The following is a 15,071-nucleotide window of genomic DNA, read 5'->3' as shown; positions in this document are numbered from 1 at the left end:
GGGACTGGGTGTCCTGAGGGGAGCGAGCGTCCCCTGGGAGTGCGTGTCCCCAGAGGAGTGGGTGTTCTGGAGGGAGAAAGTGTCTCCCGGGGAGTGTGTGTCCCCAGAGGAGTGGGTGTTCTGGAGGGAGAAAGTTTCCCGCGGGGAGTGTGTGTCCCCAAAGAGTGGATGTCCTGAAGGGAGCGAGTGTCACCTGGGAGTGTGTGTCCCCAAAGGAGTGTGTGTTCTGGAGGGAGAAAGTGCCCCCCGGGGAATGGGTATCCCCAGGGGAGTGGGTGTCTTTGGGGAACGAATGTCCCTGGATATGAGTGATTGTCCCTGTGGGGAAGCAGGGCATCGAGCACCAATAAAGACATCTTGGTGACGAGGCCTGGCCTGCGGTGTGTCTTTGGCTGGGCGGGAAGGGACGGGACGCGGATCCCCCGCGCTGCCAGCGGGCCGTGGGTCCCCGCACGTGTTTCGGGAGCAGAGCGGCAGCGCCGGGACTCGAACCCGTGAGCTTCGGGGCGGGGAGGAGGGCGCGCCCGCGCCGCCGTCACGTGTGGCGGGCGGCGGAAGTGGCGCAGCGGCGGCGCGGGCGGCGCTCGGTCGGTGTCGCCGGGCGGCTCCGGGCCGGCCCCGTCCCTTCCCCCCCGGCCCCGCTCCCGCCGCCGCCGCCCCCGCCATGGGCGCCAGCGGCTCCAAGTCGCGGGCTGTGGCTCCTTCGCCTCGCCGGCGGCGGGCGGCGGCGGCCCGGAGGCCCCGGCGGGCGAGCAGGCCCTGGCCCGGGCGCGGGCCGCGCGCGCCGCCACCCCCTTCGTGTTCACACGGCGCGGGTGAGAGCGGGGAGAGCGGGGCGGGGGACGCGGGGAGGCTGCCGAGGGGCGGGGGGCTCTGCTGCTGGGCCGGGACGGCAGCGGGCGGTCGGTGCAGCCCCCCAGGGCCGGGGAGGCCCGGCCTGCCCAGCCCCCGGCCTGCCCAGCCCCCGGCCCGGCTCTCAACCACCCGCCTCCCTCCCCTCTCCTCCCGGCAGCTCCATGTACTACGATGAGGACGGGGATCTTGCTCACGAGTTCTACGAGGAGACAATCGTCACCAAGAACGGGAGGAAGCGCGCCAAGCTGAAGAGGATCCACAAGAACCTGATACCTCAGGTGGGGTGTGGGGGAAGGTGGGGGGCAGCGAGGCTGAAGCGCCACGGTGACAGCTGAAGTCCCGGCTTTGCAGGAGGCTTTTCCCTCGGGGCATCTTGGGAAGGTGGAGGCTTTTTCCTCCCCCCAGTTTCTGCCTCAGAGCCATGACTCCTGTGTGTCCTGGCTCACATTCATGTCACCTGGTGAGGCTGTGACAGAAGAGGGAGGGTTGATAGCACCCTCCAGCTGCCCTTTTCGGAGAGAAGCGGTGCCTGAGCCTTTTAGAGCTCAGCCTGGTGTGTGCTGTGGGGCACAGTGTGCCAGGCAGCCCTTCATGGTCATGCTGTCTCGTTGCCAAGCACCTTCCATGGGCTGTGGGGAGCTGTGCTGGCTCAGCCCATGTCATGTCAGTGCAGAGGGCCAGGCCCTGCCTTGGGGAGCAGCAGCCAAAGCCCATCACGCAGTGACATGAGTGGGCACATCCCCTCCAGCTGCTCAGTAGTGATGCCAGCTTCATGTTTTGCACCTCAGTGCAAAAGTCTCCTCTTAAAATAAGCAACTGGTGTGACGCTGGGCAGGGGCTGGGACACCAACAGAGGGTCTTGGTTCAGGGGCAGGATAGCCTGTGTGCAGGGAAGCTTTCGGGGGCATAAATGGAGAAAAAGGTGGATCAAACCAGGGCTGGAGAGAGACATTCTGTAGGAGTCTTTCCTAAGTAAGCAGAAAGGCATGGCTCTAGCAAGCCTTGGGACGAGCTGTTGGTGTACTCTTTGGGGAGGGCAGCCCCCCAACAGGGTGGGACCCCTCAGCACTACACTGGCAGTTATGGAGGGAAGGATTTGATGCTGCTTCCTGGACTGACGTTGTTGCAGAGGCAGTCTCGGGCTGTGGGACTGACTTCTCGTTGATCTGGGTTGAAACTCGTGCAGTTGCAAAGCTTGTCTGAACCAAGGAGAGCAGGTACCAGCACTGAAGAGCCCTTTGCTAGCCCGGGCTTTGCTCTCGCTCTGTGGCTGCAGGTCCAGCCCTGAGCTCCTTCCCCGCCTTCTGCCCCCAGCCCCCCACCTGCCAGTGGCTCCTCCTGGTGCCGTAACAGGAGAAGGCTTGGACGGGCCATGGGAACGGTGCCTGTGGCTGGTGTGGAGGGAGCGTTCATTCAGCAGCCTCCCCTCCCCTCTGCACAGAAAGCTGCTTTTCTTGTGTGCCAGCTGCCCCGGCTGCGTTCCCTCAGAGAGCTCTTTTCATTCCTTTAAGTCCCGTGAATGGAAGGTGCCGGATGAAAAGCCCGGACGGCCGATATCTGCCAGTCACGCACCAGCTGCTGCACGGGCAGTGCCTGGCAGAGCAGCTCCCTCCTTGCTCGCCCTGCCATGTGTGGCAGCCAGCCATGCTGCCCTGGGCTCTCCAGGGACGAGTTCGAAGGGCAGAGTGCCTGTGCTCTGCCTGGTGCTCTTCAGGCCCTACCACGTGTCACAGCTGCTTTTTGGACCCTGGTCCCTGCGGTTCCTGGAGGGCGCAACGTCCTCTGTCCTGGGGTGACTGGCAGGGCTCAGGCGTGTCGTTTTTCAGTCCCTTTCTGATCACCACTCTGACTCTTTTTTCAGGGCATAGTGAAACTAGAGCACCCTCGCATTCACGTGGATTTCCCGGTGATCATCTGCGAGGTGTGAGTCCCAGACATCTCTGCCTGCGGGCGGGAGGCCCTGCCCCACCACCCCCAGCCTCGCCGGGCCAGGCTGCGCCGTGTTCCCACCCGAGGAGGACTCCGGGCGCACGGCAGGACGGTGGCTCTCCCCTCGCCCGGAGGTGAGGCAGGACGGAGCAGGCCCTCGCAGGAGATGGGTGACCTTGTGCAACAACTGCTTAAAAACATCCTCGCTTGAGTCAGAAGACTAAAATACCTTTTGTAGCCTGTAGCCCACGTGTGATGGGTAACTGGAACTGCAAACGAGCTGCTGTGTGTGAGCTGTTAAAGGGAGAGCGAGCCCACACTTCTCACCGTAGAGAACCCCCTGCTTCTCAGGTATGCGGCCCAGGGAGGGCCAGGGCACAGTGACCCGCTGCCCGAGGCCTCTGGGGCCCGCAGGTTAGATGGCCAGTGTTGCAGTGTGTCCCTTGACGTGGGTGTGAGGTGATGCTCCCCTGGATGGGTCCGTTGATGGAGGATGAACAGGGCAGGCTGAGGGGTCTTGAAGCACATCTGGCTGGCTGTTGCATTCCTCTTGGGAAGGGGATGGAGATCAGATGCCTCTCTCCTGGACCTCAGTCTCTTCCCCCTGTGCGTTTCCCCGCTTATGCTGGCTCTGGGAAGGTTGGCTTTGCTGCTGCCTGCTGGAGATCTCTGCAGTCCATAGCCACTGCTGGTGGCAGCAGGGTCCCAGCTCTGCAGCAGACTTGCCACCCCCATTGGCACACTGCCTCCTGCTGAGCACCGTCCCTCATCCGCTGCAGGGCCAGGCTGCCAGGCAGTGTCCTCACCCCCCGCTGCTGTTTGAAAGTACCTCCCTGGAGGGTGGGCCTTGACTGAGCCAAGCAGGAAAGGAATCCTCTCTCTTCCTTCCCTGTCCCCCGAAACAATCAATTGGTGTACCTGCCCCGGCTTGGAAATCTCCCTGGCGATGTGAACTGTGGTTCCTCCCCATCCCAGCTGGCGGCAGAAGGGAAGCGCGATGCACTTTAAAGGGGGAATTTCTACCCCGCCTTGGAAGGTCCTGCTCTTCTCTCTTCCCTCCTGCACGAGGTCTTGGTGGCACCGAAAAAGCTCTCACTCCTGTGTGTTGCCAGGTGTTGGGGGAAAGGCCTGACCCCAAATGCCCCTCGCCAGCACAAGGAGTCCCTCCTCCCTGCTTGGCTATGCCTGGACCGGGCAGGCAGAGGAGGACCGGCAGCAGGCACAGCTTTAAAGTGGGTCAGAGCCTGCTCCCCACAGCAGCCGGCTCGGCTTTCCTCCTCTTTCGTCCCAGAACTTATTTACTTTCTAAGCACTTCAGACGTTTGCTACCTCGATTTTTAATTTAAGCTGCTGGCACTTGGCTGCCAGCCCCGTCAGTGTCTACGTTGGATGTATCCATCGCCGCGTCCGTTGAGAGCCGCCCGGGCGTGGGGCCACATTCCCGGCTTCGGGGAGATAACGGCGGCGTGGCTGTTGCCGTCTTCCTGTCACCACCTCTTCCCTTCACGTCCCTCCACCCGCTGTTCCCATCGGCAGGAGCGAGCACGCAGGGTGAAGTGGATGTGCTGGCTGCCACCAAGCAGGAAAGTGGGAGGGCAGGGCTTGTCTACACTGTGATGCTGGGCACTTCTCTCGACATCTTTTGTTCTGCTTGCTTGAAAGAGTCTTGTCTTAAAACAATCCCCCACTGAAGTGTTTCTTATTCACACCACCTGCTCCTGAGTTTCTCCCAGGCTGGAGCTCCCTGGGCAGGGCATCCCCTCAGGCTCTGCAGGAGAGCAGGAGCTGCTGTCCCCAGGAAGAGGAGAGAAAACCACGCACTGTCTGTGCCGCCTTGCCCCGCTGCTCTCTGAGGGCACAGGAAGCTGCACTTAACCCGCTATGGGTACTGGGAAGGCGAAGGAGGAGTGGGGAGAGGGTCAGTGCTGTTTGCCTGTCCCAGTGGGGAACCCCTCACAGGGCTGTCAGCTGAAAATCTGCTGGCAAGGCAGGGTTGAACACCAGGGGAGGGGGCAGAGACTAAGACTGGCTTAGCAAGGATGCTTTTGTCCTTCCTGACAGGCTGCCCACCCTTCCCCCAGGGCATTAAACATGCTTCCCCAAAAAAACAGGCCTTCTCCCACCCCTCTACCCCTCTAGTGTCATGGGAGTGGCAGCGAACCTCTGCAGGCTGCCAACAAACTGCATCCTGCCCTGTTTCTTCCCAGGCTGGTCGCCACAGCAGCCAGCCCCCAGGCCCCTCCAGCCTTCCTGCAGCAGCAGGGCCTTGGGAGCACCTGGAGGGGTCTTAAAAATGTGAAGGTCACTGTAAATAGTATTTGTGTCCACTGTGGTGTTGGAGCAAGCAAAAAAAAAAAAGGAAAGTTTTCCTTTTGATTCTTTTTTTTTTTTTTAATGATTTCTGTGTGATGTTGTGCTTTCCTGTGTGGATGTGTAGCCGTACTCACTGACACTAGGCTCCTTGCTCCTCTAGCGTGTGGGTAGGACCCATGGGTTTGGGAAATGTACACTATTTACGGTCCTTCCTCCCAGTGCATCTGTCCACTTTTGTTAAATTTCAATAAAATTATTTGTAGAGCCTGCAAGTCCAAGAGCTGTCTTACTGGGGAGGGTGGCTGTGCCTGAGGGGAGTAGGGTTTTGCCACCAGCATTTCGAGCCCCCTGTTTTTGCAGGAGGGGGATGTTTGTGCATATGTGGCTGAACTGGTGGTGAAGAACCCATGGGTCACAGCCATTTCCAGGTGCTCCAGTTGGCACATGGCACTGGCAGGAGTTGGTGTCTTTGTCAGGCTGTGACTTTAATTGTAGCTGCCATAACATCCTTTAAATATATAACAAAGTGTAATCTTTGTAATTTCCTTGTTCAGCCTCGAGGGTTGGAGCTCAGGACCCTCTTTCCTGGGGAGGGAGGTCTGGAGATTTGAAGGCAGCCCAGCCTCAGGCTACTCTTGCCGTGGCACTGCCTGAACCTCGCGGGGGGTGGAGGATCCGCCTGTCCGCTCCTTCCTCGCCTGTCCTGCCAAATCAGTGTCTCATTAATCACGGGGGCCTGACGACTTCCAGGCCCTGTGCCGGGAAGCCTCTCATCCCCCGAGCGCTGCCGGCTGTCCGTGGGACGAGTGTGATCTCACTTTGTACCCCATATCCTGTCCCTGACAGCCCCACAAATGTTTTCCTGTGGCCACCGTCACCTCTCATCATTTCCTCTGCACAAGCTGGCTCGGAAATGAGCCGCTGACAAGAGCTGCAGTGAGTGAGTGGTCAGCTTGTCCTGCCACTGCTCTGGCTGGAGGGGGGCGAGGCTGCGCAACTTTAGCCTGTTGATCCATAGCAGTCCAGGAGAGATGGATGGATCATGGTGGCTTTGAAGGGTGTGATGGATCATGGTGGCTGTGCAGGGAGTTAAAGCTCGGTGAGGTTTCTCAAGGCACTGGCTGTGGATCTCTGGTTTTGTGAGCATCTCCGTGTCTGGCGGGCCAGCCCAGTGCCCTCCTGCTGCCCATGGGGCAGGGCCATGCCTGGAGCCCCCAGCCCAAGGGTGGAGGCAGGTGCCGACATCCCCTCCTGGCTTCCTGGCTGCTCCATCCCCAAGCTGAGCTCCTTATGCACCTTGCCTGGACCTGTCTGGTGTGACTCATGGATGTGACTCACATCCCGTCCCGTTATCTTTATCTGCACCCATGAGGGATTCCCATCCTCCCAGCTGCCTGCAAGGAGCAGCTCGCCTGCTCGGCTCACCCTGGGCACTGCCCACCGCTGCCGCCCTGCACCCTTCTCCTCTCTTGTGCCCATCTGGGAATGACTTAAAATGATCTCATGCTCAGCAGGGTGGATCTGTCCAGCTGCCCCCTCCCAAAATCTAGAGTCTTCTGGAAGCAAGGAGGGAAACCGAGTCAGGCGGTGCGGAGTCCCACTGAGGGGACAACAGTGAGAAACTGCGTCACATTGAGGACTTCCAGCAGTGGAAAGCTGTGACCCCTCTGGCCACCCCGCTGCCGGGGGGGCCGGGTACCTTTGCATGAGGAGGATGGAAAATTTTAGGCGTTTCTGCTGCTGGCGAAGGGAGCCTGTTTACTGCCCAGAGGGGAAGGGCAGCGCCTGCAGCGCTGGGACTGCTTGGCTCCCCACAACCTCTCCCAAGTGTTTTGGCAGCCAACGGGCAGCGGCTGACCTTCCCTGCCCCTCTCCCAGCCAGTGGCTGGTGTTGGCCGCAGGCTGGGCCGAGCGGTGGCATACAGCCTGGACTCAGAGTGGCCGGCCTGGACGCAGTGCCCATCCCTGGCAGTACTGTCACCCTCTCGGTGGGAGCTTCACCACAAAAGCTGGCACCCGAGTGGTGTCACTAACTGGAGCCATCTGCGGGTGCCTGAGGGCTCGGCACTGGCGGCACCAGGGGCTGACACCGAACAATGCTGGGCTTGGAGCTCCCGCCCGATCCCTGAGGAGCTGGCGGGCGGCTGGGGAATGTTTCCGTAGATTCAGCCCCGTTTCCTTCCCCTGTCAACCCCGGCACACCCTCGCTCTCCAGTGCTTCCTCTGCGGGGCACCCCGATGGCCCCCAGCCTGCCGGGGCCAGCCCTGGCCAGAGCAAGCACAGGACAGGCAGGACACAGGGATTGCCACATGGCTGGTCCCTGAGCCCTGCCTGTCCCGCTGCCCGTCTGGGGGGACCTTCTGGAGCCTCAGCAGTGCCCTGGGAAGGAAGGTCTCCCAGCTCTGCTGCTCTCATGGCCCCCTTTGTCCCCTCTGGGCAGGAAACCCACGGGGTCGTGGCTGAGTCAGCAGCACCGATTGCCCCAGCCCTGAACAGGATGTCCTGTGCAGCACGGCACCACCCCGGGGTCACCACTGTCCTGGGGACACTGCTGCTGTGGGCACACCACTGCTCTGGGGACACCACTGTTGTGGGGACACTGCTGCCTTGGGGACACCACTATTCTGAGGTCACCACTGCCTTGGGGACACCAGCATTCTGGGGTTGCTACCACTTTCTGGAGTCACCACCATCCTAAGATCACCACCATTTTGGGGACATGATCCCGCTACAGCATCCTGGTGTCACCGCCATTCTGGAGTCAGCATTTTGGGGTGATGTTGATCCTGGGAACACCACCACCCTGAGGTCACCACCGTTCTGGGGTCACCACTGTTTTGGGGACATCATGATCCTGCGGTCATCACCACCGTGGGACCACCACAGTCCTGGTGTTACCACCGTCCTGGAGTGACCGATTCTGAGGTTACGACCGCCCTGGGGACACAATGCTGGGGGTATCACAGTCGCTGTTCTGGGGTCATCACAGACGGGGGTTCACTTCTGTTTTGGGGTTTCGGGGTCACCCCAGCGCTGCGTTTTGGGATCCCCTCACGTCCGCCCCGCGCCCTGCAGCGCCCCCTACCGGCCCCCGCCGCGGCCCCGCCCGCCCTTCCGCCGCGTGGGGGCGGGTCCTCCCAGGCCATACCAAGCGCGTCGGGACCGCGGGGGGTGGCTCCCAGTTGCCCGGTGCGGCGGTCCCGCCGAGGTGTGTGTGTGCGGCGCGGGCTCCGCCGCCGGCCCGCGGCCCCAGGGCCCCGCGACAGTCGACGCCGCCAGCCCGGCGCGGCGCGGGAGAGGGCGAGAGGCGAGGCCGGCGGGCGGAGGGCGGCGCCCCCGCGGGTGGTGCGCGCCGGGAGGTTTAAAAGCGGCGGCGGGGGGAGGCGGCGGCGCTGGAGCCCGCGGCGGGGAATGGCCTGAGGCGCGGGGAGAGCCGCGCGGGGAGCGAGCGGGGCCGCGGGGGGCCGCGCCCCGGCGCTTTGTCTGCCGGCCGCGAACAAAGGCGGCACCGCGCCGGCACCCGCGGGAGCGCCGGGAAGCGGGAACGGGAGACGGAGCGAGCGAAGCCGCTTGGAACCGGGATTCCTGGGAGCCAGCACCCCCCCGGGGGGCTCAGCTCACCTCTCTGCCGCGGGAGGGGCCTTGGGTCGGGGTCTGCCTTGGGGGGTGCGGGCAGAGCCGCCCCTGCCTGCACCCCCGCCTGCCTGCCCCGCTCCTGACCCCCCGTCTCCCGCCGCCCCCAGGCCCCGCCGGGCAGGATGCGCGGGGGCTGCGCGGCGGCGGCGGTGCCCTGGCTGGCCCTGCTGGCCCTGGCCCGGCAGCCTCCCGAGAAGCCGTCGGCCTCCCCCCATGTCACCCGCCGCCCCTTCCTGGTGGCCTGGAACGTGCCCACCCAGGACTGCAAGCCCCGCTTCCAGGTGGAGTTTGACTTCAGCATCTTCGATCTGGACGCCTCCCCCAACGAAGGCTTCGTGCGGCAGGACCTCACCATCTTCTACAAGGAGCGCCTGGGGCTCTACCCCTACTACACTCGCCAGGGTGTGCCCGTCAATGGCGGTGTCCCCCAAAACAGCAACCTGTTGGAGCACCTGGAACGCCTTAAGGACGGCATCACCAAGTACATCCAGTCGCCCACCAGGGAAGGGCTGGCCGTCATTGACTGGGAGGAGTGGCGGCCTGTCTGGGCTCGCAACTGGAAGCCCAAGGACATCTACCGGGACGTGTCACAGAGTCTGGTGCTCGAGCGTAACCGAAACTGGACCCGTGAGATGGTGAACAAGCAGGCAGTGTTCGAGTTTGAGTCAGCTGCCCAGGAGTTCATGGTGAGGACCCTGCGCAAGGCCAAGAGCATCCGACCGAAGCAGCTCTGGGGGTTCTACCTGTTCCCTGATTGCTACAACCACGACTACAGCAAGAACAAGGAAAGCTACACCGGGCAGTGCCCAGATGTGGAGAAGACCCGCAATGACCAGCTGGTGTGGCTCTGGAAGGAGAGCACAGCGCTCTACCCCTCCATCTACCTCGACCCGCTCCTGGACTCCACTCCCAATATCCGCAAGTTCGTGCGGGCACGGGTGATGGAGGCCATACGCATCTCCCAGCAGCACCATGACAACTACTCCCTGCCTGTCTTTGTCTACACCCGGCCCACCTACATCCGCAAGCTGAATGTGCTCAGCCAGGTAGGGCTGCACTACAGGGACGTCCTTATCCCAAGCCCTAGGCATCTGGACTTCGGGGTCAGCTGAGGTGGTTCTGCTGCCAGTGATCCATCTTGCTCCCCTGGAGCAGAGTGGCTCTGGTGACTGGTGTCTGCCCTCATGGTCCAACCGTGGCTGTCTCTGTGTGGGGTGGGGAGCAGCACCCTTTGGCACGTGGCTGGCCCCAGGGAGCCCGAGGGGTGCTCAGCTCTGCTTCCTTCCCTTCAAGGGGAATGGGAGACCCCCCCCAGCTCAGCCCCTCTGTGACTGGATGATAGGATGCCACAAACTGCTTCCCTTAGGTATGGGTTGTCTGTCAGCAGAACTGGCACCAATGGTCACCACTGCCAGGGAAGTGCCTGGGAGATACTGTAAGACTGACAGGTCCTGACAGCCAGGACCCTGGGGTATGTGAGCCCACAGCCCCTGTGCTGTGCTGGCTTAACCCCTGATGAGGAGGGCAGTGTTGGGAAGTCTTGTCCCCCAGGATCTGGGACAGTCCCTTCTCCCTGTGGCTCAAAGCCTCCCCGGCCCTGCAGTGGACACTTTGGAGCACACTGTGCTGGGAGTGTGGGTGCTGTGTGGGGTCTGTGGGCACTAACCAGGCTCTGTCCCCACAGCTGGATCTGATCTCCACCGTCGGAGAGAGCGCAGCACTGGGTGCAGCTGGGGCCATTTTCTGGGGTGAGGCGGATGATGCCAAAAACCGGGTAGGTTTGGGGTCTTGCATGGGAGGTGGGTGGATGATGGGTGAAAGGCTCACCTGCCCCCAGAGGAGGAGGACCAGTGGCTGAGCTGTCCTCTCTGTCTGAGATGCTTCTCTCTCTGTCACACCAACATGCCCCTGGTGCTCCCTTTCTCCTAGGAGTTGTGTCAGACTTTGAAGAACTACCTGGAGGGGGACCTGGGGCGCTACATCGTGAATGTCTCGACAGCAGCAGAGCTCTGCAGCAAAACACTGTGCCAGGGCCAGGGGCGCTGCCTGCGCCAGGACAGCACTGCCGACGTCTTCCTCCACCTCAACTCCACCAACTTCCAGCTGCGGCGCCGGGATGCAGACCACCCGAAGCACCCCCTCTTCTGGGTTGAGGGCCAGCTGTCCCCTGCTGATATCCTCTTCCTACGGACCCACTTTCACTGCCACTGCTACCAGGGCTGGCAGGGCAGTAGCTGTCAGACACCCACTGGCCTCAGCAATGGTGCCCCTGGGCTCCTGGCACCACTAGGACTTGGGGTGCTGTTGCTGCTTGCAAGCTGGTGCTGACCCCACGCTGGACTGAGGTGCCCCTTTCTGTGGTGTAGGGGCCTATTTAAGATTATCACTACCCTGCCTAGGAGGCAGCTTGTTATGGGGGGCTGCCCCTCACTGTGAGGGGCAGAGCTGTTTTGCCCCATCTCTGCCCTCCCTGCTGCAGTGGGGATGGAGGGAGGAGGGGGACCCCTCTCCTGTTGTAAGGAGAGGGATGGGGGCAAGTGGGACATGGGGGCGGGGAGTGGGTTCTGTGTGGTGCTGAGCCCCTGTGTGCTGCCCCACACTCAAGTGCTTTACCTCGAATAAAGCTGGTCAGAGGGAGAGGTGTGGGCTAATTTGGGGCAGAGGGGGAGGCCACGGGTCACCCAACTCCCAGACATTGCCACTGTGGGGTGGGAGCACTGGGCGGCGGGTGTGAAGCTCGGGAGAGGCACAGCAGGGATGGGATCTCTCCCCATGGGGCCAGAGCCGCTCGGGTAAAGCCCTCTGAGGGTGGGAGCTCCCAGCATGAAGCCGGAGCGGCGTGGGTAGCCACGGTCGGGCCACCCACGTGGAGCCGCGCTCGCCACGCCCCGCCCGGGCTCCTCCCCCTGCTCTCCGTGGCCCTGGCTCCGCTCCGGGATTCCCCGCCTGGCCACACCCTCAATCCCGGGACAAACCCCTTGGGCGCGGCCGGTGCTGGGGCTGCGCGACGGGAACGCTTCGGGGGACCGGGATCCTCGTGGGGACACCCCTGTACCCCGAGTGTCGCTGAGCTCCGCTGTCCCCTGCCAGCTGAGTGTCCCCCAGCGGTGCCCTCGCGTGTTTCCTGTGTCCCCGTGGCACAGCGTGCCCGGCGCAGCCCTGCTCTGCCTGTGCCCGTGCAGCCCCTCCGGGCACTGCTCTGTTCTTTGCGGTGCCCGTGGGCACGGCACGGCCCCGCGTGGCACAACCGCCTTCCTGCCCGCACCCCTGGGCTGCTGTGCCTCTTTCCCGGGCCGTGCCCTCCTGTGGCTGCTGCCCTGTGCTGTGAGTGTCCCCGGGCCGTGCCCTCCTGCGCCACGTCGGGCTCTGTCCTGCTGGATCCTGCTCGATGCCGTGAGCTTCTTCCCAGCAGTGCCCTCCTCCTGCCAGCTCATGGCCATCGCTCTCCTCTTCCCCAGCGGCGCCTGCCAGGCTCAGCCCACGTCCATCGCCGTGACCTTCCTTCCTCCCCACCACCCCCCCTCCGCGTCCGTGTCTGTTTGTCTTTCCAGCCCACTCATCACCGGCCAGTCATGGGGTGTTGACTCTGCGCATTCCTTTCCAGCCGAGCCCGCCGCCGCCGGTCATTAAACGGGGCTGACACACGCTGCTGTCCCCACTCCGGGGCCACTGTGCTGGGCTCCAGCTGCTGATAACTTCAGGGACTTTGAGACTGAGGGACAGGTGACCCTGGGTGACTGGCACCGCTTGGGAACAGAGGAGTGGATTAACGCCAGTCCCCAGGCAGTTCCAGGATCCACCCTAATCCCACCAGCACCATGGCACTGGTGTGGTCCTGCTGGGTCCTCCTGCTGCTCCTGCCTGCCCTGGCCCACACTGGGGGGCCTGGCCCTGTCCTCATCAACCGCCCCTTCGTCACCATCTGGAACATCCCCACGGAACACTGTGCCGAGCAGTACAATGTCACCCTCAACCTGGAGGTCTTCGATGTGTTGGCCAACGACCAGCAGTCCTTCATCGGGCAGGACATCACCCTCTTCTACAGCGACAGGCTGGGTCTCCTCCCCTACTACACATCTGAGGGGGTGCCAGTGAATGGGGGGCTCCCCCAAAATGCCAGCCTGGAGGCTCACCTCCAGCAGGCCACCCAGGACATCAACGTGACCGTGCCCAGCCCTACCTACAGTGGGCTGGCTGTCATCGACTGGGAGAAGTGGCGCCCGCTGTGGATCCGCAACTGGGGCTCCATGAAGATCTACCAGGAGAAGTCGGAGGAGCTGGTGCAGCAGCAGCACCCGCAGTGGTCACCTGAGGAGGTGGAGGAGATGGCCAAGCAGCAGTTTGAGGAGAGCACCTGCAATTTCATGAACAAGACCCTGTGGCTGGGCGAGAGCCTCCGTTCCGATGCCTACTGGGGTTTCTATGGTTTCCCCGACTGCTACAACAATCAGTTTGACAGCCTCTACAATGGGACGTGCCCAGAGGTGGAGCAGCAGAGGAACAGGAATCTGTCCTGGCTCTGGAAGAGCAGCCGGGCACTCTATCCCAGTATCTACCTGCCCCTCTCCCTCAATGGCACTGACAAGGTGCTCCCCTACGTCCGGCACCGCGTGGCTGAGGCATTTGCCGTCCAGCGTGGCGTCCTTGACAGTGGCATTCCTGTCCTGCCCTACTCCCAGATTGCCTTTGAGCTCACTGTTGACTTCCTTTCCCAGGTGATGGGGATGTGGGGATACTGGACACCTCTTGGGCGGATGGGTTGGCACCGGGAGTCTTTAGCTCTGCTGGGGCTGTGCAGGGGCTCTGGACACCACTGACTTCTCCTCTCCCCTTGGGTGCAGGAGGACTTGATGAACACTATTGGGGAGAGCGCAGCTCAGGGTGCTGCTGGCATCATCCTCTGGGGCAACCTCGACTACAGCGCCTCCAAGGTGAGTGCAGAGGGTGGCACCACGTCCCTGCCACCAGGGACCCCCAGTTCCTCAGCTGTGCAGGGCTGTGACATCACATGCCATTGCAGGAGATGTGCCTGAGACTGAAGGACTACGTGGAGGGGCCCCTGGGCCACTACATCGTCAATGTGACAGCCAGCGCTGATCTGTGCAGCCAGAGCCTGTGCTCTGGCCATGGGCGCTGTGTGCGCCAGGAGAACAAGCAGGGCTTCCTCCACCTCGACCCCTTCCGCTTCACCATCGACCTGCACGCTGGCAAGCCCTGGCTGTTGTCTCAGAGCCTGGAGTCTGGTGATGTCTCCCAGCTGGAAAAGGAGTTCAGCTGCCAGTGCTACGACGAGTGGCAGGGACCCCACTGTGACACCCAGGGCTTCTCCAAGTGACACACCCCAGGAACAGCAGGTTTGATAGGGTGACCCTACCTTGTGCCCCAGCACTGTCACCGTGGGGTTGGGAACCTGGCTGTGGGACTGTTAATAAAACCAGAAAGCACTCACAAGCATCTCCTTGTCTTCTGCTGCAGCCTGTTTAGGGGTAGGAGGGTCTCCCAGCAACACCAGTGGTGCCTCGTGATGCTGCCAAGGGCTGCACTTTGGGATGGGGATTTGAGGGTGTAATGCCTCAGAGAAACTACAAAAAAAAAAAAAAAGAAGAAAATTTATGGCAAAAGACATAAGAAAGGAGATGACAGGGCAGGAGGATGAGAAATGGGGAGTGGTCAGAGAGTGGAGGTGATGGGAGTGAAAAGATGTTCCTGTGTGGCTATAGCTGGGGAGTGCATTCTCTAATCCCTCATCGGGCACAGAGGAGTGGAGTGCAACCACTGCCCCCCCTTTGATTTTCCCCTGGATTACCATATGCAAAACAGTTCAGCCCTCAAATGATATGCAAACCCACCCATTTCTGTAACCCAGGCCACTGAGTCAGCCATACCTATTTTAGAGCAGTTGGGAGAAGGCATGAAACACCGATTCCCCAGTCCAGCTGAGATAAAGATGTTGGCATCTCCATCTGGATGTTCAGCTTGGGGTGGGGGAATCACATACTCAGTTCTCTGTTCTTAGGCCCTAATTCAGGTAAACTCTTTCCATGTTGTGACTGTTCTGAATAGCACTCTGTGTTTACTGTTTCCAAACATACATTTTCAAAATGCTCTATCCAGGGCACAAATTTCTTTCAAAAAGCAGTTACTAACACCAATGTCCTATCTAGAAGAACTTGGGTTGTGAACACGCCCATCACTCATATGGACCTGACAATGATAACCAATGATTTCTGCAGACTTACTACAGGCAACCTGTTAATTTCTTATTATTACCTTGAGGAGTATCTGAGAATATACCACTGGAGACATAATTAGACCTTTGGATTCCGCAGTCACATCT

The 15,071-nt window shown here is 61.5% G+C and overlaps 3 protein-coding genes across 3 annotated transcripts; all 3 read left to right on the top strand.

Annotated features, from left to right (window-relative positions):
• The first annotated feature begins 664 nt into the window (after positions 1-664).
• On the top strand, positions 665-5,369 carry TUSC2 (tumor suppressor 2, mitochondrial calcium regulator). Its single transcript, XM_050312778.1, is given in 4 exon segments — positions 665-695; positions 698-815; positions 1,013-1,133; positions 2,717-5,369. Coding segments are annotated over 4 exon segments (336 nt in total). The 3' UTR covers positions 2,783-5,369.
• A 3,144-nt stretch (positions 5,370-8,513) lies between these two features.
• Positions 8,514-11,229, top strand: HYAL2 (hyaluronidase 2). Its single transcript, XM_050312768.1, has 3 exons — positions 8,514-9,780; positions 10,419-10,508; positions 10,664-11,229. Exons 1-3 carry the CDS (start codon positions 8,857-8,859, stop codon positions 11,060-11,062), a joined length of 1,413 nt encoding a protein of 470 aa, XP_050168725.1. The 5' UTR covers positions 8,514-8,856; the 3' UTR covers positions 11,063-11,229.
• Positions 11,230-11,319: 90 nt separating this feature from the next.
• HYAL1 (hyaluronidase 1) lies at positions 11,320-14,185 on the top strand. The gene is made up of 3 exons (XM_050312769.1): positions 11,320-13,449; positions 13,576-13,665; positions 13,755-14,185. Exons 1-3 carry the CDS (start codon positions 12,553-12,555, stop codon positions 14,067-14,069), a joined length of 1,302 nt encoding a protein of 433 aa, XP_050168726.1. The 5' UTR covers positions 11,320-12,552; the 3' UTR covers positions 14,070-14,185.
• Positions 14,186-15,071: the final 886 nt, after the last annotated feature.

This window comes from Myiozetetes cayanensis, unplaced genomic scaffold (assembly GCF_022539395.1).
Source record: "Myiozetetes cayanensis isolate MyiCay16 unplaced genomic scaffold, myiCay2020 scf18, whole genome shotgun sequence".
NCBI classification, from domain to species: Eukaryota; Metazoa; Chordata; class Aves; order Passeriformes; family Tyrannidae; genus Myiozetetes; species Myiozetetes cayanensis.
This window is presented reverse-complemented; position numbering and strand designations above follow the sequence as displayed.